At 32.5% G+C, this 24,808-nt stretch overlaps 1 protein-coding gene across 2 annotated transcripts in view; it reads right to left on the bottom strand.

The window, feature by feature from the left end:
* LOC126750089 (nucleoredoxin-like) overlaps positions 1 to 24,808 on the bottom strand; it is a 105,679-nt gene that overhangs the window by 28,680 nt on the left and 52,191 nt on the right. For both annotated transcript variants that reach the window (XM_050459594.1, XM_050459593.1), the window contains exons 3-5: positions 22,354 to 22,509; positions 22,172 to 22,300; positions 22,013 to 22,113 (exon numbers count right to left, since the gene is read on the bottom strand). In XM_050459594.1, coding sequence (XP_050315551.1) covers positions 22,013 to 22,113; positions 22,172 to 22,300; positions 22,354 to 22,509 — 386 coding nt within the window. The remainder of the gene's footprint in view (positions 1 to 22,012; positions 22,114 to 22,171; positions 22,301 to 22,353; positions 22,510 to 24,808) is intronic.

The raw sequence follows: 24,808 nt of genomic DNA, 5'->3' as shown, positions 1-24,808 counted from the left end.
AAGTTTTCACTGTATTTTAAGTTTAGTAAGGCCTGATTAGCAACCTAACCTATACCTATACCTAAGAAAAATACCTTCTCTAATAAATGAGAAACGGCTTTAAATCCATAAGAAAAATGAGAAATCCCAATTATCCACAATCAAAAAGGGCCTAAAATTAATAAGAAACGCCAATAAATGCCTGGAAGAAATGAGAAACGGATCTAAAATAACTTTAACTGCTTAGAATTGATAAAAATCTTCACTAAATATTTAACAGAAATTAAAAATTACTTCAAATGCTTGCAAATGCATAGAATAAATAAAAATCGTCTGGGATTTAAATCCGTTTATTAATTCCAGGCAGTACGAGCCATGTTTCACTTATTTTAAGAATTTGAAAGCATCATTTTCTATAATTTTCAGGCAGTTGAAATAATTTTTTTTAATCAAATATTTAAAGACTTTTCTTATGAAATCCAGGCAGTTGAACGTATTTATCGTTTTTACTCACCAGTTATAAGTGAAAAATGCCTATATAGTGGAATAAAATCGCTCCGAAAAGTCGCTTATTTCTAAGGGTGCGTGATACAAAAGTATAACTAAATGAAACTTATACCATCATGTAGAGGACCATCTGGGGCATCGAAAATAATAAAGTACAACTTTTTTTAGTAGGGCCGAACTTTGCAAATGGCCCTTAAGCGTGTCTAAGCGCAAATTAGAAAAACTGCGTTTTTCTAAACATAAACCGTTGTATTTACATAAATATGGGACATAGAAATCTGAATTTTTGCACAGATATAGCTTAAACATAAGCGCATCTGGTGGCAATTAAGGAATTTTAAAAATATAAAAAGGTTTTTTGTTTTTAAATTAGGAATATCAAATTTTCAAAATGGGGCATCTAAAACTTCACCCTGCGGTGAGCTATGCGAAATATTGAAAATTTGTTGTTTAATGTTTGTTTCTTAACCCTAATGTTGTTTCTTAATGTTTAAAATTGGTAAAAAAACAGCCTATGACGTATTTTCAGAAAATATACAAACATGTAAAAACCCTTTAAGATCTACACTCCGTGTCTATAACTGAAGCAGTTGATATTGCCACAAATTTTGCACTGGCTTTATATAAAAATAAAATCGAATAAGTTCGCATCAGAACTTCCACCAACAGACGACGCATTTTATCAGCATGTACTAAGGTTAGTGTACTTATAATTTAAATTTAGATACTATTACAAACCAAAACTTATAAACATTTTAGGTGCATATTGCAACTGCGTATATGGACTTCCAGTCATATACCTATTATGCCTACCCTTGACCCCATCAATTTTGGTTGGACCAAAATTAACCATATTCTGGAGCCAGTTCTAATGACTGCTGATCCCATACCTGGGGATATAAGACAAATATTGGACCTCTTCTGCAAGGATAAATAATGGTCTGATAATAAATGTGTATGCCTAAAAGAAGGGTTAAAATGCTGCAGCGATTGTTCCTGCAAAAATTGTCAGAACCATAACATCCCTGACGTATATGATGATGACGAAGAGGAAAATATTTAGGGTAAATCTCATACAAAACTTTTTTACATCTTACTCATGTTTTTTTTTTTTAATTTCTAGATGCAAAAAAAAGTTTGCACCGCAAACCTTGGTCATATTTAGACTGGTAGCCCGGGTAGCCGCTGCCAGCATCAGCGCGCGTCCAATGGCCGGTATATAAAAATTCATATCTTTGTAACAGTTGTTAGCAACTTAATTTTTTTTAAAACTTTCCACATGTTCTGGCTACATTTAATTCGATATATATGTATAAAAATTTTCAATATTTCGCATAGCTCACCGCAGGGTGAAGTTTTGGATGCCCCATTTTGAAAATTTCATATTCCTAACTTAAAAACAAAAAACCTTTTTACATTTTTAAAATTCCTTAATTTCCATCAGATGCGCTTATATTTAAGCTATATCTGTGCAAAAGAATAAGATTTCTATGTCACATATTTATGTAAATACAACGGTTTATGTTTAGAAAAACGTAGTTTTTTTAATTTGCGCTTGGACAAGTTTAAGGGCCATTTTCAAAGTTTGGCCCTACTAAAAAAAGTTGTTTTTTCCCATTTTCGATGCTCCAGAAGGTCCTCTACAATATGATATGAGTTTCATTAAGTTATACTTTTGTATCACGAAAAGTCATAATTTTAAGGCGATTTTATTCCACTAATAGTTGGTAAGAAATCTTCCAAATGCCTGAGAAAAATTAAAAATGGCTTTAGCTACTTGAAAATAGTAAAAAATTGCTGCTTCAAATGCCTGTAATTGATAGGAAACATCAGCCAATTGAGAAATGGCTGCAATTAATCGGAAATTATATGAAATATTTGCTTCAGATGTACTGGAATAGGTGAGAGATTTAACAATTAAACATCTATCATTTGTTAATAATGTCCAGGCAGTTGAAGGCATTTTTCACATATTCCAGGTGGTTGAAAGTATTTTTTAATAATTCTCAGCAGTTCAAATTATTGCTCGTTTTTACACACAGTTTATCGCTATGAAAAATACCTTCAACTGCCTGAAATTAACGGGGAACGAATCCAAATTTCTGAAACAAGTGAAAAATAGCTTCTGCTACCTGGAAATTATAAGAAATCACTATAAGTCACATGCCTGGAATAAAAACAAAAGTCACCAAAAGCCAGACATTTCAATATGTTTGTTAATCATTCCAGACAGTTGAAAATAATTCCAGATAATGAGGGAAGTAATTTATTATAATTTCCGAACAATTGTGCAATTGTGCACAGGCAGTTGCAACTGTGTCTCATTTTTTCAGGAGTTCCAACTCCTCGCTTATAAATTCTACGCAACTGAATCCGTTTCACATATATTCTATGCGATAGAGATATTTCATTCTAATTCCGGGCAGTTGAACACATTTTTCATTTCTTTCAGGCACTTTTTTCATTTATTTATATTAAACCGAAGTAATTTAAGTAATTAATTACATTCCAGGGATTCTAAGACATACCTTATAACGTCTAGATATTTGATAGTTTTTTTAATTTCTAGGCAGTTGAAACCATTTCTTATTAGTTTTTATTGATTTCTCGTTTTTATAAGTGAAAAATACCCAGAATTGATAAAAAAATCTTCCTATTTCCTGAAAGAAATTAAAAATGACTAACTACTTGGACATGGTAATAAGTTATTCCTTCAAATGCCTAAAATTGATAGGAAACATCATCCAATTGAGAAATGGCTGTAATGAATCGGAAATTATATGAAATATTTGCTTCAATGTCCCCATTAAGGGCTTTCTTCCTAATCATAATAATATGATTTTTAAAGCGTAATTCCTGGTCAATTAGTATATAATAATAATAATAATAATAATAATAATACATCGTTTATTTGTCCAATTTACAGTAAAATATGATATCTTAACTAAATACAAAGATAATAAATATCATATGCTTTAAAATTAAAAAAAAAATCTTAACCATAATATAGGCAAAAAGGAGGCTAAAGGCTATTTAAAAAAGATTCGTGTTTAACCTCCCTCATTAAATAAGTTATAATTTCTTTTTTGTTTCTTTTGTTGCATCCAAAATAAATTACTAGGTATCCCCCAACAAGTGCCAAACATCCAATAAGCTTTAACATACCCAATACATACATATTCAATAAACGCGACGATCGCCAGATATACCCATTCTACCGCAATAAATATTTTTTGTATTTATGTTTAAATACGTCCTCAGGAATCTGGTTGTAAATTAAGTAAATATTATAAGAAAATGACCGCTGATAAAACATAGCGGTATGCAAAGGCGGAGAAATTGGACCTCTATGCCGGAGATTCAAAGAATGTCGATTTAAAGTTATTACTTGGTGAAATACAGTAGCAGCATGCAAATTTTTACGATCCTCCATGGAAAGCCATTTGGTTTGTCGTAGCATGTAACTTACAGGATATCCACGACGAATGCCGTAAATAAATCGAAAGCATGACTTTTGCACTCGTTGAATTCGACCTTTGTCGATAGAGTCTAAGCCATATGACGTCGGCAAAATTAAAATGACTCAAAACCAGAGCGTCGAATAAGATAATTTTTTGAGATGTTGAAAGCAGGTGTCTATGCGGAAACAGTTGTTTTAAATTAGAATAAGCAGATTGAATGCAGTTACTTATATGCTGTTTATACCTCATATTGGTGTCAATGTGAAGTCCCAAATTGCGGGAACAATTAGAATGCAAAAGCTTGTTTGAGGAAGCTTCCACAGCCATACTCTGATGCAATACTTCGCAATTTTTGTCGAAAATCAAGAAGGTAGATTTAGACGAGTTTATTTGCAGATTGTGTTTTTCTGAAAAATCTATTAAGGCTTTTAGATCATCGTTTATTTTCTTGGCAGCTATTTAAGTAGAGTTGCGTATCATCAGCATATAAATGAGCACTGCAATATTTTAAACAACTGGTGAGATTACTAGTATAAATACAAAATAAAACAGGTCCCAATATGGGAACCTTGTGGAACTCCACATAACTGAAATGCAGTAGATGAAATGTCCTTATTCGTTTAAACGTATTGATTTCTATCGGTTAAATAACTTTTAATAATATCAATTGCGTCAAGTGCCGTGATACAGCTATGACCCGATCTAAACCCTGACTGAAATGCCGGTAAAATATTATATTTATCTAGGTACTCCCTAATTTGGACATTTAATATCTTTTCCATGACTTTAGAAAGAACTGGCAAAATACTAATAGGTCTTAAATCATTAAAATCGGAAATATTTCGCTTTTTTAAAAGTGGAAATATTTTTGAGACCTTCAATGTTCTAAGGGCCATGTATTTTTTTTTATATAATTTTTTCCTTTACTCTAGCAGCTGCCTCTTTTTGGAGGTAAGCTGATGTATCTTTTTATTCCGAATAGTTCATAGTTTTATTATGTATTATTTTATTTACAAGCATTTATATTTGGGAATAAATAAACCATTATTATTATTATTATTATTATTAATGTTGTCCCCGCTAAGGGGTTGAAGTTGTGGCGTTAAAAATTTAAACAAAAAATCGTTTTTCTAAAATAAAAAATCGACAGGTTCAAGCATTTTTTAAAAAAGGGCCCCAAACCTTGCTGGGCTATTTTCGATAGGCCACCCTGTATGTTCATTGCTTAAATCCTCTGAAATATATTTAAAAGAATGACTAGTTATTCACAATTCACCAGGAATAATGCTAGAAATTGCTTGTCCCTTCAATTAAACATTAGAGGTATAAATTTAGAATTTATAGACTGTTTGGGACCCATATTATTTAATTTGTTACAAAGGGAAATTAAAATAATAAAAAATAAAAGAAATTTTAATAAAATTAGTGAAAAGTAATATAATAAGTCTTTAGACATATGTATGAAAAAATCATGCATTTTAAACTGATTTAGGGAAATAGTTTTCATGGGTAAACAATTTTTATTTATTTACTTGGTATTACAATTTTTTTATTACATAGGTTTTAATTTAAATTCAAATTTCAGTGGTGGTTTTATTTTTTTTCTGTAAATATATATAGCTGTTTTTTTAGCCTAATTATATTTATAAAATATTGTAACGAAATTCGGGAACACACTTTTATTGTCAACGTGAAAAACACTAACCAAACTCGCCTTAACTGTCGTTTAATTATTTCCAAGGTAAAAACTGACTAAACAATTAAAACTGAACGAAATGTCACGAAGCGCGTCCTTTTTAAAACCCGATTGAACAGTTTCGAAATATTTAGAATTATCTTCATTGTTTTTGCCGAAAGAGACCAATAATTTTAGGAGAATAGTGACTGACAGTCAAAAAATTAAAAATCAAAATCAAAAATTTTATTATCCAAAAAAAATAGACACAAAGTGTATGGATTTCGTCACAGTTTTACATGTTATAATCTTGGCTTAAAAAATATTACTAACTACCTAGATAACTAAAATTCAAAATTATCCACCTATACTATATATTACAAAAAAAGTTAAAATAGTAAAAAGTAAAGTGACATTACATCGCTAAAAAAGTTATAATATCTAACTACCTAATCAGATAGATAGCTATCTACATCATAAAAACATTTATTGCGTCCTTAAACTTTCTTTTAAATATCGAAACGGGTTTGCTAATCTTTATATCATTCGGTAATTTGTTGTACAGTTTTGGACCTATTCTAAATACAATTTTTTTAGAAATAAGTAGCCTGCTATGAGGCATGGACAAGTCATTTCTAGAACGAGGGGGTAATTATGAAAACTACCATTAACAGTAAAGGAATTAAAATTCTTAAAAACATATAAGCAAACTTCAAATATATACACACACACGGGACCGTCAAAATTCTATATTCCCTAAAAAGAGGTCTACAGGAAGTCATCGGTGATATTGCGGCAATACACCTAAGAATCTGTTTTTGGCTAATAAACACTCGACGTGCATGCGACGTACAGCCCCAGAGCTGAATACCGTACAAAATTCGTGAGTGTATAATAGCGTGGTATAGACAAATTAGTTGATTAATTTCCATCACCACCCTAAGTTTCCTAATGGCATAACATAAGCTACCGAGCTTCATCGAGAACTCAGCACAATGAGATTCCCAAGAAAGTGAATCATCCAATGTTAAGCCAAGAAACTTAACTGATTTTTGGCGTTTCAAACGATCGTTATCGTTGGTTACACATAAATTAATATCACTATTTATTTGACTATGAAATACATGAAAAACCATGTATTTAGTCTTTTTATTGTTCAAGTAAAGTTGATTTAAAATAAACCAATTGCTAAGTTCCTCTACATCATACGTGATACATCAATTGTTTCCATGTTTTGTCTTCGGACCAGCGCAGATGCATCATCAGCATACATGGTGTTGACACTATGTGTTATTGCCAGAGGCAAGGGATTAATAAATTTTTTTTTTTGAAAAACACTTCATATATTAAAGCAATTATCTGGTTACAAAATTGATTTTTTTTTTTACATTTTTTTTTCTTAATACATATTTATAATATTGCCTATTTCATAAACTTAATAAACACACAAGTCCAATATATGAATAAACTTCTAAGCAATGCTTATATTAGCATTGGTACCGAAGTTACATTTAAAAGAAATATGTTATTGTAACAATGTGGCCATAGAATTACATATTAGCAACTTTGTTAATAGTGTAAGGATTGCTTAACCATTCTAATAAATTTATAATAAGAAACTTCTTGTTTTATTTCATAAGACAGATCATTATAGGTTTGTGTCGCTGCGTTGATTGGGTTTCTAAGGGCAATGTTTGTTCTAGCACTACTTAGTCGAATATTGTTGTTTCTTAGATTATGTGCATCTATTTCACTAGAATAAACAATAGTGTAATTTGATTTTTGTAGCTTATTAATTATTTTAAATATTAATTTTGCTTGTTCTATTTTAAGTATGTGACTAATTGAGTGGATTTTCAATATTTCAAATATGTCCCCCGCATGCATAAAATAATCAAGATTAAATAAAATCTTGAGTACTTTACTCTGCAAAATTTCAACTCTTTGAAAATTGTACTTACAACAGGTTCCCCACACTGGAATTAGGTACCGCAAGTTTGAAAGAAAGTAAGCATTATATATTTTATATTTAGCTGCGTTACTTAAGAAGTGCTTACATTTATAAAATGCTCCTGTAAAGGGAATTATCTTACTTTTTAAGTAGTCAATATGAGCGTTCCAATTAAGATTCTCATCCAGTGTAAGTCCCAAATATTTTATATTATTTACATTTTCTAAAGTCGCACCATTTAGACATATTCTAACTTGATTTATTGTCTTATTTTTCTGTTTAAATAGGATATATTTGGTTTTGTCCAAATTTATTTTAAGATTATTTTGTAGTAACCATTGACTATATTTAGTTAGATCATCATTTACCCTATTAACCAATCTATCACAATCATTATCCGAATACAATAATACAGTATCGTCAGCAAATGTATAATATTGGGCGTCTAACCCTGCTACCCGTAAACTCAGAACATACAGTGAGTACAGTAATGGTCCCAACACTGACCCCTGAGGGACACCACAGTTAAATGTTAGGATATTACTTTCTTTATTATTTACATGTACATATTGTCTTCTATTAAGTAAGTATGACCCAATCAAAGACAGTGCAGATCCCCGAAAACCCATTTCTTCCAGCTTGTTTAATAATATGTCATGATTAACTACGTCAAATGCCTTTCTTAAATCGACAAAAACTGCTATGACAATTTTGCCTTGATCTAAATTAGCTGACACATAGTTAAGGAGATCTATAGTAGCACTTAAAGTGCTGCTGTTTTTAAGAAACCCATATTGGTATAAATCGTATGAGATATATTTTTCTATAAATGACATCATCCGCCTCTTAATCACTGTTTCGATAATTTTTGAAAAGACACTTATTATAGATATAGGCCTGTAGTTATTTAATTGGGTTTTAGGACCATATTTATGAATTGGACATACTTTAGATATTTTGAGGTCAGGAGGAAATTCGCCTATGTTGAATGCATTATTTATAAGTATGACTAGTATATTTAATATGTACTCTTTTATATTAGTTAGATCAAGTATTGTAATTGTATCATGGCCCGGAGCCGCATTTCGTTTTAGGCTTAATATTATGTTGCTTATTTCATTACTGTCTGTCGGCTCAAAAAATATACTATTATCACATTTAATCTCCTTAAAATCTTGTTTTAATATATTTTTTGTATCAGTCCGCATGTCCTCGACTATGGTCGCACCTACCTCCGTAAAATATTTGTTCAAACTGTCTGCAATTTTTTTATCATCATTTTCTAATAGACCATTAATTTCGATTTGGTTTATATTGCTTTTAGTAGAATTATTATTTAAAAACAGATTTATTGTATCCCACTGTTTTCTTGTATTTTGTGCTGCTTGGGCCCATTTGTTTTTAAAGTACGCATTTTTTAATGCTTTTATTTTATTATTTAGTGAATTTTTTAACCTTGTAAAATTTAATTTGAAGTTATTATTTTCTGGAGCTTTTTTATATTTCTTATACGCCAATTCTTTTTCTTTAATTAAAATTAATAAGTCTGGTGTTATCCAATCATTGTTTTGTCGACATTTAATTTTTTTAATAATTGTTGATTTTATTTTACAATTGCTAATTACGTTAATTAAATTTTGAAATGAATCTATATTTTCTTCTATTAGCTTATCTTGGAGTTTTTGTTTAAATTTTTGTATATTTAGTACGGGACCTTGAACAAATATTCCAGGCTTGAATTTCCTTATATTTGCGCTTATTTCTAAACAAATTTTTCTATGATCAGATAAAGAAGTATCTTCTACACTAATATCACATTCATTTTTTTTTTAGTAGTACAAATCACATGATCTATTATTGTTCTACTTTGTGAGACTCGAGTGGCGCTGGCAGGACTAATCTCATTGACAAAACAAAAATTACTTAATGCAACCATATTTTTATAGTCTTTAGTAATTATAGAGTCTTGATCTAAAAGATTAATATTAAAGTCACCTAAAATAATATGATTAGACCTATATATACTTATCACAGATTCCAGCTTATCTAGGAACTCATTTGGTGAATACCATGGAGGTCTATAGATTGCACTCAGTTTAAGTTTATCTAGTTCTATACACACCCAGTTATAGGGTTCTGTTTGATCACTGCAGTCTATTTTGTTAAAATGCACTGTATTCTTAATGTAAATGCTCGCGCCCCCGCCCCTAGAGTCCCTGCAAGAATGCACTGCCTGATATCCATCGATATTATAAAAATGTGTTTCATTTGGATATAACCATGTTTCTACAAGAACAATGATATCGCTTGATATGCTTTTTATGCTGGCTTGGAATTCATCAAACTTATTTCGGAGACTTTGGATATTATAATAAATTATGTTAAGTTTATTTTGAGGTATAATTAGTTTTTTAAGTCGTTGGAGTCCTGCAATAGTTCAACCTTAGTATTATCATCTTTACGCAGCATAATTTTCCCATCATTAATCCATAAGTACTTGTAGTTGTTTTCTTGTTTAAATCGTTTAGCACTTTTAAAAAGATCCAGATTAAATTTGGTCAAATCATGGTTTATGTAAATTGTTTCGCGTTTATCAGTATATCGTTCTAAATCATGTGTTGTTAATGTTTTTGTTTTCTTAGCTGTCATCCACTTTTTCGTATCTTCTCCTGTTCTAAAACTAACTCTTATTGGTGATGATTTGTTGTCTTTTGAAAAACCCAACCTATAAATTTTATTTATACTGTTGGGAACTTGTGGGACATTTAATGCAGATGCTAATTTGTCGACAATTTCCTCTAGTTTCTCATTTTCCTTATATGGTATTCCTTGAATGATAACATTATTATTTAACTCTTGCTGTTCTTTATTATTTAATTGTTTTTTGATACTTTGAATTTCCTCCTTAAAGCTCATTATTTATTTTTATTTGCTCCTCATACTTTTGAAATAAAAGAAACATCAAAGAAGCAAGTATACAAATTCTAGAAAATTAAAACTACAGGGATTTACAATAATATAACCTAAATTGGTGCCAAAACGGGGCTCTCGAACAAGGCGAATTACTTAAAAACTAAACAATATAGATAAAAATAATAAACCAAACGTAAGTAAAACCCTAAATAAACCCTACGAATCAACTTTAACTACAAATACTAATAAAATAGTACAAAAACTAGGAGAATAATTAACGTATTTACATTTTCATAATAATATCTACACACACACACAGGTATTATGTTGTCTAGGTGCTTAGTGTAGAACAAGAAATGTTATGTTGAATACTTTATGTAATATATTTGACTTCATTTGAATATTAACCAATTTTACAAAATAACCCACTTCGCACCCTCGGTCTCCATAAACCGAAAGATAAAATAAGTCCTTACGTTCCCCACCCTTCGCGAGGGGCATTTTCGCTTATCGCCGCACCAGACGCTGCCTCATAACCATTTTCCAAAAATTATGTACGGGAGAAAATTCGATTGTGTTGCTCTTCTCCATTTTCCATTAGAGAGAAAACTTAAAAAAGTAGTCACCATATACGTGACGTCGCAATTTCATCGCGAGCACTTAATGTCACACACACACCACTTAGACTCAATTTAACTTTACATCCTAATGCGTCTATTCATCATCAGGGTTCGTCCTTAATGAGTCCCTTTGCACACCTATACAGTGACAACACTATATAGGGAGTGTGGGGGATGGATAGGGATAATGAGACTATTAAGACTCCCCCCCGTGTGTCTATGGCAACCGAAAGGGGGTTGGTGGTGGGTTAGTAGTGTACATAAGGGTTCGCGGAATAACCCGATTTCTCTTATTTGCATGACGATGCATCAAGAGGGTTTCCCTATTATTCTCTTGTTTTGCTCGGTTTCTTGCAGTTTCTTGAGTCGAGTGGTTTGCTCGAACGTGGCATAGCAGCGAAGCTAAAATAAGCAAGCGTACATCCTACAAAAAATCCACTTTAATTCGTAACCCCTGAAGGGTCAAAATAAGGGAAATAACGGCAGTTACCGAGGGGTTAGCGGCCACGAATTTACGAAGCGAATAAGCGGAAGTTTAATTTCGGGCTAGTTTGGAGTTATTAGATTCTGAAGCCGAATGGAAGGAGAGTTTGTATAACTAATATAAACTTTGTTTTAGGAAAATAGTCGAGGGTTATTATGTTATTAAACGGGCTGTTATGTAGAAGATGATTTATATTGGATTCGTAGTCTATACGAACAGGAACGGCCTTTGCATAGGGTATATCGAGGATAGATGGCTCAGGTTTTAAAATGTCATGGTAACATTTCTATATGTTGAATTAGAATTACTGTTCATTTTTTTAACAAATCTTTATTGAGTTTAGAAACATGTATTAAGCAATTAAATGCATTAAAAAATAAAACTTATAATTCATAAAAAAAATAAAAATAGTTTACAAAAACCATCTCCCCCACGGTGCTGAGGTGAGATGGCGCAACGAAAAAAAAAAAGGTGTTTTGGCCAAAATGTCACTTTGTTTTGCATACAACCACACCACAGTCGTGGCAAAAGTTTACAAACTTGGAGCAGGAATCGTGAAACCATTTGGAGCAACGCAATCAATTAACCCAGTCATCAGATTTTGTGGTTTTGGAATATATTTCGCCACAACCGGTGCAAGCTTGATCATCGTCGTCCATATCATCTGAAGAGTCATCCAATGTCAGTGGCTCTAGATCTTCGTCTGAGGATGAGTCGCTTTTGGCAGCTTTCTCAATTTTCTTTTTGGTCACTTTAGGCTTCTTCAAAACTGGTTTCAATTTACTGGTCTTTATTTATTTCTGTGTTTTTTTAGACGCTTTGTTCTTTTTTTCGCCAATTGTCGTCTCTGTAGTTAAAATTTCCGCCAGCTGCTTGCTCCTTTTGCGAACCGAATTAATGTTAGCGGAAACAACTGGAACCGGTGAGATTATACCTAGCAATTTTCCAGGGGTACTTTTGACGGGAGTATTTGCATTAGTTTTTGTAACCGATTCATTTTGTTTTTCTGGTACAGAATCATCTTCAGTCTGTCAACTGCAGCAAGGATGTTGATTATCATCAGATAAAGCTTTGGTAAAACTTTGAGAACTACGATATGGAATTTTATTTTCACCTGCATCGGGAGCCTCAAGTACGATACTATTTTCAGTCAAATAGGCGTCATCTAGGATAGCAGAAGGATTAAATGGCATAATTCCCATAGCCTTGAATGCCGAAGTTCCATTATTTACAGTTGCAGACTTGTTCCATCCTTCAGCAAGTAACTTTCCAAATTGTAATCTAGCGAGCTTTCGTCCTGGATTATTTTTAATTTATAAACTGCAAGCTGAGTAGTAGTTTAATTTTAACGATCTAAAAAAACATCTATCTAGTGGTTGTAAAAATTGCGTCGTATGACTTGGCAAGCAAAGCAGTATGATGTTGTGTTCAATACAGTATTCTAACATCTCAACGTTATTGCAGTGTGAAGCATGACCATCAAGCACTAACAAAACTGTCCCTGTCGGCTTTCTCGGAACGAACTGATCTTTGAGCCGCTGAAAAAATATGTCACTGTTGACATAAGCCGATCTTTCTGACATATAAACCAATGATCCCGGAGGCATCCCATCCTCAAACTCTTGCTTTTTGTTTTTTCCTTTCATGACGCAGGTTGGGGGAACAAAAACGCCTTTCGCATTACAACAGGCTATAACCGTAATGGTTTCTCCCTTTTCACTGGAGCTGATACTTGCGATGTTTTTAGATCCTTTCTTAACAATAACATGCCCCGGCCTATTATTAAGTTGTAAATCCGTCTCATCCATATTGTAGATGTGTCCAGGTTTATTCATAAGACCATTCTCGGTCATAGTATTTTCTAGCAGCTGAAAGTAAGTCTCAACATCTTTTTTGTTTATACCCAAGGATCGATTAATGGAGACCCCTTCTGCTTTTCTCACTGACAGCCTTGGGTTTCTCTGCAGAAATAACTGCAGCCATGGATAACCAGCTAATCTCAATTCCTTATTAAAATTATGTTTAATACTTAGCTGTTCGGCCAATCCAAAAGCCATACTTCGCACATCAGTTCAAGTAGGAGAAAATCAATTTTTTTGAAGTTTTAGGATATGTGTGGCCAACTTTTTTTCAGCAGCTTCGCCTAACGTGGAGGAGGGTCCAAGAGGACCTTTCTTTATATTGTCTGCCAATTTTCTTCTTCGTAGAGTGGTTGCCGGTACCCCAAAATTACGAGCAGCCTCATTAACTCCCTTTTTTCTATTTTCATTAACGGCTTGAATGGCGTCGGCTAACTGTTGTTCGGTCCAACTAGCCCTGGAACAACTTCCAGTACGCTTCTATTTGGTGGGCATACTGAAAATAAAAATAAATATTATTGAGCCATCTCACCTCAAAAATAAGTGAACCACCTCAAAAACTAAACACGTTTTGAAATATGCGCTATTTTGAGGTTATATAACAAAACTTAAATGTTTTTACTTACCTGACACGATATTGTGAATCAAATTATTGTTAAATTTAAAGCTCACTAGCACAAAGAAGGAATTCCGACAAATATTTTTGCACTATACGGATCACGTATAAATTGATATTTAAGTAGACATTTAACCGATGAACACAAACGGTGCGGTGGCATGCCTGATATGAACTGAAGTACCTCAGAGCACAGCCGCTCTCCTTTAACGTTAGCGTCGGCGCTGTAAAACCATTGCGCCATCTCACCTTCTGCGCCATCTATCCTCGAATTACCCTATTGTCGAAAATAATTATTTGTTTCGTTATCGTGTCCTGCACTAATCTTTAGTTGTTCAATCAATCAATATAAGTTTTCTTGTCATAAGAAATCTTGTCGACAAAGCTGTAAAAAAATGAACAAACCATAATATAGTAAGAATAAAATAATACTAAACTTGATTTAACATATAAAACAAATTACAAAAATTCAATTACAAATAGATCGATAAAATATTAAAAGTTTAACATTAAAACATGTTAAAAAAAGACACAGTACATTCAAAATCTCTCTGCTAAAAAGTCTCTTATTTCTTAGTAGCCTTTTGCAACAAACAATCCTTTTACACTTTTTCAAAGGAGCTTTTTATTATGAAGCTCTTTGATATCTGCAGGAAGATGATATTTACAGCTTTTTACCATCGAAAATAGAAGATTCAGGTATCAGTAAAGTTACATCATTCTACTGCTATATTCATGTCTTTCTGTTACATTGCTGTGGTTTCTATATTTTTTATGAATAAGACAAACGGATTCCAAAATAAATAAAGAAGGCAGAGTTAAGATTTTGTGTGAATTGAAAAGTTCTTTGCATGAATCCCTCGCTCCAATTTTGCAGATGTATATCCGATAGCCTTTTTTTACAACACAAAAACACTTTTGAAAAGTTGGTGACAACATGCACCCCAGAAACATAATTCATACCTTAGATTTAATTCAATTAATGCAAAATAAGTATTTTTGGCACTCAACCTCCTGGAACACCACCTTAAGAGCATAACAATTTGATGCTAGTTTATTGCTTAGTAGCCTAATATGGCTTTCAAATTTTAATTTATTGTCTATTTCCAAAAATTATTTTTACTCATATTAAAGCACTTGAACCCAAGCATACTTTACTTAAAATGCATTTAAAATTTATAGTACTGATTTTGGCAATATTTAGAGTTAATTTATTACAGTCACAGCATTTTTTTATCACAGCAATATCCCTATTTATTCTTTCATTTAGGTTAGCAGCACTAGGATCATGCCACAGTACTGCTGCATCATCAGGAAATTGAGTAAATTTACCTGTGATCTTGGACTTGCCATGTCATTTATATACAGTAAAAACAAAATGGGGCCCAACACTGATCCCTGGGGGACAGCGTGTGTGACAAATTGCTCCCTTGACAATATACCATTTACAGTTACAATCTGTCGCCTATCTCTTATTAAATATGAATCAAACCATTGAAGAGTCAGCCCTCTAAATCCGTACCGCTCAAGCTTCCACCGCTGTACTCCATGATCAACATAATCAAATGCCTTGGTCAGATCATAGAATACCGCTGCAGCAAGCTACCCATTGCTGAGTCCCAGATATAAAGACTCTAAAGATGAAAAAATGGCATCCAATGTTCATTTGTTCTCCTGAAACCCAAACTGCTTACTCAGAATTATACTTTTTTGCCTCAATTATATTTTTTATTCGGTTTCCTGTCTTTTTTTCTTTGAAAATCGTTAATAAAAATATTTCTCTTTAGAGCTGAGTTTAAGTTTTAAAGATTTTAATTATTGTATTACTTGCATGTATGAATTATCCACGGGAAGAGCTTATCGAAATCATATATGCTTTAGGAGCTGCTGAATGCTTATATTTATTAACAGACAGAGCAAATAATTTAGAAACAATAATATTTTAATTAGACTTTGCCATGTCTATATATTGACACTAACTTAACTATGTTATATAAAAATATTATATCCCTTAATGATTCGATGATAATCTAAGCGAAATAATTTAAATTCATTGCGCAGATTTGCAAAATTATCATATTGCAGAACTATGGGGTCAAACTTTTGGGGGTTGTTCAGTGCAACAGAAGTATCCATTTGAGTATAGGAACCCATGTCCGGAAATGCCTTGCTACGCCACTACGGCCCTAAGACGCGTTAAAATTTATAAAAAACATTAATTACCTAAATAGGATCTGATGCATTTATTTTTACCTTTTGTATATGATACCAGCACAACAATTGTTCAAAATGTCTTCCTTCAACCTCAATACACCGATTTAAATGCCGCACATGATTTCGGCGGACTACACTAAAAATTTGATGCTCGTTTTGAATGATTTCAAATGCTGCTGTTATTCGTCCAATTAAGTCTAGCTCTGATTCTACTGGAGTTTCGTAGACTAAAGACTTTACATGTCGCCACAAGAAAAAATCGAGCGACGTTAAATCGGGTGACCTAGGAGCCCAAGAAACTGCTCCACCTCTGGCAATCCAACGGTGGCCAAACCGCTGAGCCAAATACTCGCGTACTTGTACAGCAAAGTGAGCCGGCGCTCCATCATGCTGAAACCACATTTGCTGTCTAACGTTTAGTGGAACATTTTCAAGGAGTTCTGGGAGAACTTCCTCCAAGAAACGCAGATAAAATAGGTCCTGTTAACCGGTCCGGTAGAAGGTATGGCCCAATTAAATAATCATCAACAATGTCTGCCCATACGTTGACAGACCAACTGATGACAGATTCTGATGTTTTCTTGGAAAAATTGCATAAGGATTTTCTTCGTCCCAAACATGGCTATTCCCACTATTAAAAATACCGTCTCTTGTGAAAGAGGCTTCATCGGTCCACAAAACATATCGTAAAAAATTTTTAAACATGACATTGAGAATTGACATTGATAAGCGTTGACTTTAAACAATTGTTGTTATGGTATCATGTACAAAAATAAATGCAGCAGATCCTATTTACGTAATTAATGTTTTTTATAAATTTTAACGCGTCTTAGGGCCGTAGTGGCGTAGCAACGCATTTCCGGACATGGGTTCCTATACTCAAATGGATACTTCTGTTGCACTGAACAACCTGCAGAAGTTTGATCTCATAATTCTGAAACACCCTGTATGCAATATGATAATTTTGCAAATCTGCGCAATGAATTTAAATTATTTCGCTTAGATTATCATCGAATCATTAAGGGATATAATATTTTTATATAACATAGTTAATGCAAATATCGATTGTATGCATCTATATGTATATTGAACTATAGTAGCTTAGAACATTGTAAGGCTAGAATTAGTAAACAACAACTTTGTTTGAGTTCAACATGTGCACAGGAACAAGGAGGGTGTTTTGTTTACAAACATATTCATCGATTCTCTGTTGTCAAGTTTACACGTATTTTCAAAAGAGAAAATTTTCAGCTATATATCAACACATGTAAACTTCTGTGTTTTTTCTTTAGTTTTCGGTTGAAAAGAAAAAAAAGGTTCAGTCCTTTTAGTGCTTTAATGAACTGTTACGATAATAAAAACTTGTGCAGTTTGTGCCGCACCATGGAAAAAAGGCGATTTTTTCACAACTAACATCATATCAAGGGGCAACTGTAGTCAGAAACGTAGTATAATAAAAACTTATTAAAAAATCTATAATAATTATAAAATATTTAATTTCCATAAAAATGCTTTTTATTGGATAAGTACTTTTACTCTAATGAAGTACATTAAAAAAATGCATAAAGAGTTCATAAACGTTAATATTATTTATAATTTAAAGCATAATCTATTAATAATAAATATTTATCACGTAAATATTTTTTTACGACGTCACTGGTAAATATTACTTGCGTCGGTGGAATCAACAATGCGATCGAGCGGCGTTGCAATGTTGTTGCCTTTTTCTCTAATATATGTTACCTACATTCATTTATTTTTGAATGTTGACTTCTTTCTAGAGTATCTTACCATATTCTATGAAAAAAAATGCTTCATATTTTATTAAAGAAAAATAGTGGGTTTTTTTTGGGCATTTCTACATAACCATTTGACATCATTGCATCAGAGATGTTGCAAGCAAACAAACTGTTTTATTCCTGCGTATCGCATTAAATAATAGCTCTGCGAATTCACCAATAAACAGAATGTTGATTGTTGAGATCTACTAATACGTACTGTAAGTAAATAGATTTATATCATCAAGAAATGAAAAAAAAAACACTTGAAGCTAAATTACTGGATTTACAATTAGAATAGGTATTATCTATGTCAAATAAAACTTATGTCAAATTAAGCAAATCCAAGGACGAGTGGCTCTGTGCCAAATGTAACACCAAAGATGGACCTGGTTCTGCTTTACGTGGAAAGAGGGATTACACTCTGGCCGATATTATGGCAAAATTGGAAAAGATGGAAAATGAGTACAGATCTTTATTAACTAAATATGATGATCAACTTAAAATAAATAAGGAATTACAGGATGAACTTGGTCAAATTAAGCAACAGTTAAATAAAAATGAACAAAAGGAACTTAAAAACAATTTGTTGGTGCAAGGAATCCCATACAAAGAGAACGAGAACTTACCTGAAATTGTAAATAAAATTGCCAATTATCTTGATGTCCCAAACGTAAACAAATTTACTGTTTATAGATTGGGCAGGGATAAGAATAAAAATAACCCTGTTAAAGTCATCTTTGAAGATGAATCAACTAAAACAAAAATTTTAAAATCAAAAAAGAAATTTGGCCTAAAAAGTTCAGATTTGGGATATACTACGGATAATAAAATCTTTCTCAACCATGAACTTACAAAAACTAATCTTGATTTATACATGGCAGCTAAGGCTTTTAAGAAAGATCAAAATTTTAAGTTCCTATGGATTGGCGATGGTAATATCTTTTTGAGGAAAGACGAAAGTTCAAAAGTTCTCCTTATCAATAATAAAAGTCAGTTGGAAAACTAGCGAGGCCTCGTGAACAACTAAAAATTGCTTACATGAACTTACAAAGTATAAGAAATAAACTGGATCTGGTGCAGTGTTTGGTTGTGAGTGAAAATTGGGATGTACTATTGGCAGCTGAAACATGGTTAGAAGAAAGTGAAACATTTCTGTTTGAGTTGGATGGTTTTAATGCTGTTCATGCCTGCAGAGCTGGTAGGGGGGGTGGTGTGTCAATTTATGTGAAAAAATCTATTAAGTTTCGTGAAATTGAGAAATCAAGGAAGGGTGAGTTAATAAACTGGATATGTATTAGCTTAGGGGAACAAAACTTAAAAATAAGTGTTATATATAAACCACCCACTGTTAATAGTGGTAATTTTATCCCATATTTAGAATATATTATGCGTACTCACCCTAAAAATCATTTAGTTGTTGGAGATATGAATATTAATTTGCTTGATGTTTCGCAAGTAACCAAAGAGTACAAAGATTTAATAGCATTAAACAATTTTAAAATTAATAACTCGATAAATGAGGAATGCGCTACTAGAGTTACCAGTTTATCAAAATCTCTTATAGACCATGTTCTTAGCGATTATAGTGGTAATTTAAGTTGTAAAGTTAATGTTAAAGAAAATGCAATTTCAGATCACAAACTTATATTGCTTGATATTAAAACACCTGTGCAATTTTATAAACTAAAAGTAGATTATGAAGTCAAATCTGTAGATTATAAAAAATTTATAAACTTATTTATACAAAAAATATTAAGCATTAACGTAACAACTTTTCAATAATTAATTAATTTAATTAATGAATGTAAAAATAAATCTCAATATACAAAAAAATTAAGAATACGAAAAAATAACACCTGGATAAATATTGAACTTCTTGAGCTTATCAAAAAAAGAGATAAAATATACAAAAAGAAAATTAACCAACCCGAAAACCTAACTATTATCTCTGAATTTAAAAACATAAAAAATAAAATTAATAATAAAATACGTGCTTTTAAAAATAGGTATTTTCAAACCCAATGGAATTTAGCTGGAGATAATGTTAAAAAACAATGGGCATTTATCAACAGCTTAATAAAAAATAAAAAATCTAAAGTAATAATTAATGAATTAATAATTGAAAATAACATTATTGATTCTCAGCTTGACATTGCAAATAATTTAAATACATATTTTTCTCAGGTCGGTGAATCAATAGTTAAAGATTTGGAAACGGAGATTCAACTATCAAACGAGATTTTTTCTATTGATGAAGTCTACAATGATAGTTCTATTTCTATAACATTAACTAATAAAGAGGAAATATCAGAAATTTTAAAAGAACTAAAAATAAACTCAGCACCTGGATATGACGATATTACGGTTAGGGACATACATAATCTTGGAGAATACATGATACCTGTTTTGGTACGGTTAATTAATAAAACTATACAAAAAGGGATTTTCCCATCAGAGTTAAAAATAAGTAAAATTACACCTCTTTTTAAGTCAGGTAATAAAAGATATATGAATAATTACAGGCCCATTTCAGTCGTTAGTGTATTCTCCAAGATTCTTGAAAAAATAATAAAAAATAGAATGTTATCTTTCATTAACTCTTGCAATCTATTGAATGATAAATATCAATATGGCTTTATAAAGAACAGTAGTACACTTGGTGCGGTTGTGGATTTTGTAGACTGTATTTCAATGGCATTAGATAAACCACAAATAGTTATAGCTGTCTTCATAGACCTAAAAAAAGCCTTTGATGTAGTAAGCATAGACATTCTTTTAGACAAATTATTTAAAATGGGATTTAAAAATGTATTGTACAGCTTAATTAAAACATATTTGTATGACAGAAAACAGTACGTAAAGCTTGACAATATTATTAGTGAATGGTTATCTAACACCTACGGGGTACCACAGGGATCCGTTCTTGGACCTCTCTTATATATTCTTTATGTACTGAATCTCAAGTTAGCCAAGCTAAAAGCAAGATATTTTACCTTTGCAGATGACACTGTACTGGTATATGCTGGAACAGATGAAACTTCTTTAACACAACTTATTAATAATGACCTAAAATGTTATCTTAAATGGCTGTTTTCAAAAATTCAATGGCAAATTATAGAATCGGTGTAATGGGTAAGAAATGGTGGTGGCCACTATTTAAAAATACAATAGGCAGTACTTTTGTCAATTCCTGGAAATTCTACAACACGGTGAATCACAATAAAATGTCACAACTGAATTTTATATCATTCATCGCCGTACGCTTATTAAAAACAAAGAACTTTGTCGCTAGGCCACTTCCATTAGAACCACCCAGTGAAGTGAGGGTTGATCACTCTGGACATGTAATTAGTAGGACTGACTCCCGAAGAAGATGTCGTGTATGTAGAAGTCAAACAATTTATATTTGTGAGCGTCGCACTATTTATTTACACGCTGACTGTTTTCGACAATATCACTTAACACTATAGGGTCTATAGGCCGTTGATGCGTTTACGCAACACCACTTCTTTCAGAAAGTAGCAGATTTATTTCTTTTTTGATTTCACATATGTGTTTCTGTAATGTGTTTTCATAATTAAAATATATAATTTAAACATTTTAAGTTTTATTTCTATCCTTGGCCGTAAATCGGTTAATAAGCAACCCGGAGCATTATTCTCGATTTAATTAAAAAACAGATAATTTCATGCCCTTTTAGGCTTTATAAGCCCCCTTCCTTCCTCACCATCCCATTTGGGATTCGCATTTACGAATTCGTCGCGAGATAACCCCGTAATTAACTTTTATAAATGTCACATTAAAATTCCGTTTAATTAAAAAAGGGCCGCAGCTTATACTACGTTATCTCTTTTCCAGTAGAAAATGGCAAAAAAGGACAATAAAGAGAGAAAGCGAAAACCAGCGTATGTATACATTTTATGAAATGGGAAAATACAGATTTGACACTTACCGATCGCTGGAAACGAAAATCACCTCGAAATTAGGCTCCCTCTTCTTTATGAGCTTGTAAGCTTCCGCAAGGTGAGGAGTGAACGCTTTACAAGGTGGACACTAACCAAAATTAAAAATTATTAATAGTTAATAACTAATTCTGTTTCATTATAGTTACCCAATGTGCCGAAAAGTAGAACCCTTTAACCCCATCCGGTAGATCGCTGTATCTGAGGTCGCTTTTGATACATTGCGGATGGTCCTGGTAATATAGACCTCCCGGTTGCAGAACCACATCCTTAAGAACCTAAGAATCGATCGTTAAATGTTTGAGGGGCGATTTTGTGCTAATTTTCTTACTTCGTCTACGGGTCGCGGTCTCCAAGGAAAATTGGTGCCAGTGGGGTCTTCGATTAATCTTTCGTGGGCGGAAACGCTCACCGTCGAACCGTCTTTGTCCAGAAGCACCAACGTTGGCACTCCCGATTTTATTCGGTACCTTCTGCTCAGCCTTGTCTGAAAATGCAATAAACATTATTATTATTGTTATGTTATTGTCTTCTCAGCTTCCGTCAGTGATTTTTGGGTATTGTGGTAAAAAAACATTTCAGTTCTTATTCATTCTTTCTCTTCTTGTTTTTAGAGAGCTTTCTTAATATTATCCCCTCTGCCAAAATTGCTAGTTGAATTATAGAGACTTCAGAAAATTTAGATGAACTTAAGCAATGACTTCGACGAAATTCGCCAAATAAGTCCAGATATGATTCGTAATGTCAAGAATGAATTTTATTTTAGATGAGGGTTTTGCCAAGAAAGAAATGGGCAACGTTTCCAACAATACTTACTACAATAAAATAGCTTTGTTGAAAAACTCGATTTTTATTTCTTTCTAGCTTAAAGTCTAGTTCAGAGATCTATTAGAATTTTTGATGTGCCCCGAATAGTCCGCGTGCCGGTGTTGCTTGGATTGTCACATGGCATGCATGTTTAAATCGCAAAATTTTATGTGGAAACAGTCATAAAGTAATATTCTAAGTGATATTTAATCATTCTATTAAATAAATAAATGTTTTAAACATTTTTTTTTAATTTATACATTTGATTCGTAAAATTTGACTACAGACGCCCACGTACTATTTTGTTAGACGTCTGATCTCAGTCCCAGCCACTCAAGCGTGAAAAGTTGCACAGGTCCGGCCTTTAAATTTATTTATATTTAAAATTTTATTATTCTGGGGATTCTTGGGTTTAGTTTTATAAAGTTATAAATTCAGGATAGTTGATAGTAAGACAATATTTAATTTAAAAATAAGATTTAAGTACGTAAAATCAGTTTAACCAAATATGTTAATTTAATATATTTAGTTTTTAGCGCCATCAGTGGGGTGTTTATAATAAGGGATGAGAGAATAAGTGGTACAATTTACTTAGGCCCATTTATTCTGTGGATTAAGGCATTAAAGATTTACTTTTTGACACAAAAGAGTAAAATGTTTTGGTTTGTCTTCAAATTTTATATATTTCCTTTTTTTTGGGTATTGAGATTTATTTTTATTATTTGGTGGTTATTATTAACGGGGATTTTGGCTACCACATTCAATGTAAAGACACACATTTTGTAACATGTATTTATGATAATCAAGTTAAAAATTAAATATTTGAAAGGTGTAACATTTTGATTGAAACCAAGTGATTTTTATTACAGACTAAAAATTGACAATACAAAAAAATAAGGGTAATAAATAAACAAAATGTTATCACCACTTGACGACAAAAACCAGGCAAAATCTTTAAAACTATTAGGAACCCATAAATAAGATGACTATTTCTTTGGGTATCGGGTTACACAAATGGATCTAGGGCAACTTGAACCCGAATGAGGGACACTTGGGTTTTGGCCTGAAAAGCGTGCACTTGTCGGATACAGAACCCTATTTTAGCTTAATTTAGTCGTTTGCGTTTATATTAATATTTTTTATTTTTTTATTCTCTTCTGTCTTAATCTGATTTCATTGTAATAAAATCCGTCTGTTATTTAGAAATCGTCTTAATTATTTTTGAGTTTTACATCAGAAGTGGGATTAGTAAATCCAGTGACCTATTAAACTCGAAGCATTGTTTATTAGACTATTAATTTCGTGTAAAGATGCCCCGAAACTCGGAACGCGGTTACGTACACTCCGCGAGTTTTCCTAGTGCCCGCCGTGAACGTTCCACAAGTGGGGAAAGAAGATCTGGTGATCATGAGTTATCTCGTTATCGCTCCAGTAGAGATCAGGAAAGAAGCTATACGCCGCCTCCTTGAATGTCCACAGAGCAGAATGACTCTTTAATAGATATGATAAAAGTTTTTGGAGTGCCCAGGCGAATTATAAGCGATAGGGGTACTGCGTTTACATCCAATAAATTTAAATCGTTTTGTAATTCTCGGGGAATAAATTGTAACGAAGTTACTAAATTTTCTGTAATTCTCTTATTTATCTATAGAATTACTCGGTTCTTTTTCCAACTGAAATTAATAATTTTCAAGATTCATATTAACTACTAAGATTTGCCGAGTAAAGTTAGGAAAGTTTCTATTTTGTTAATAACCGCGCGACCGCGTTAATTATTAATTTATCACCACGTTAATACCTCAGTACCGTTCGTGTCCGTACCACCACTACTGTTACCGCGTTTACTAAGTACCGCGCATGTCCATGCTCTATATAACGCGATGCACTGACCGGCAGCGGGCAGTCCGTTGAGTCCGCTGAGTCCGAGAGTAGCAGTCCGACCGAGAAGACCGACCGCAGCAACCGACCGAGGTAAGCCC

Source organism: Anthonomus grandis, chromosome 2 (assembly GCF_022605725.1).
Source record: "Anthonomus grandis grandis chromosome 2, icAntGran1.3, whole genome shotgun sequence".
Lineage (NCBI taxonomy): Eukaryota > Metazoa > Arthropoda > Insecta > Coleoptera > Curculionidae > Anthonomus > Anthonomus grandis.
Note: the sequence above shows the minus strand (reverse complement) of the source record. Positions and strands in the feature narration are given on the sequence as shown.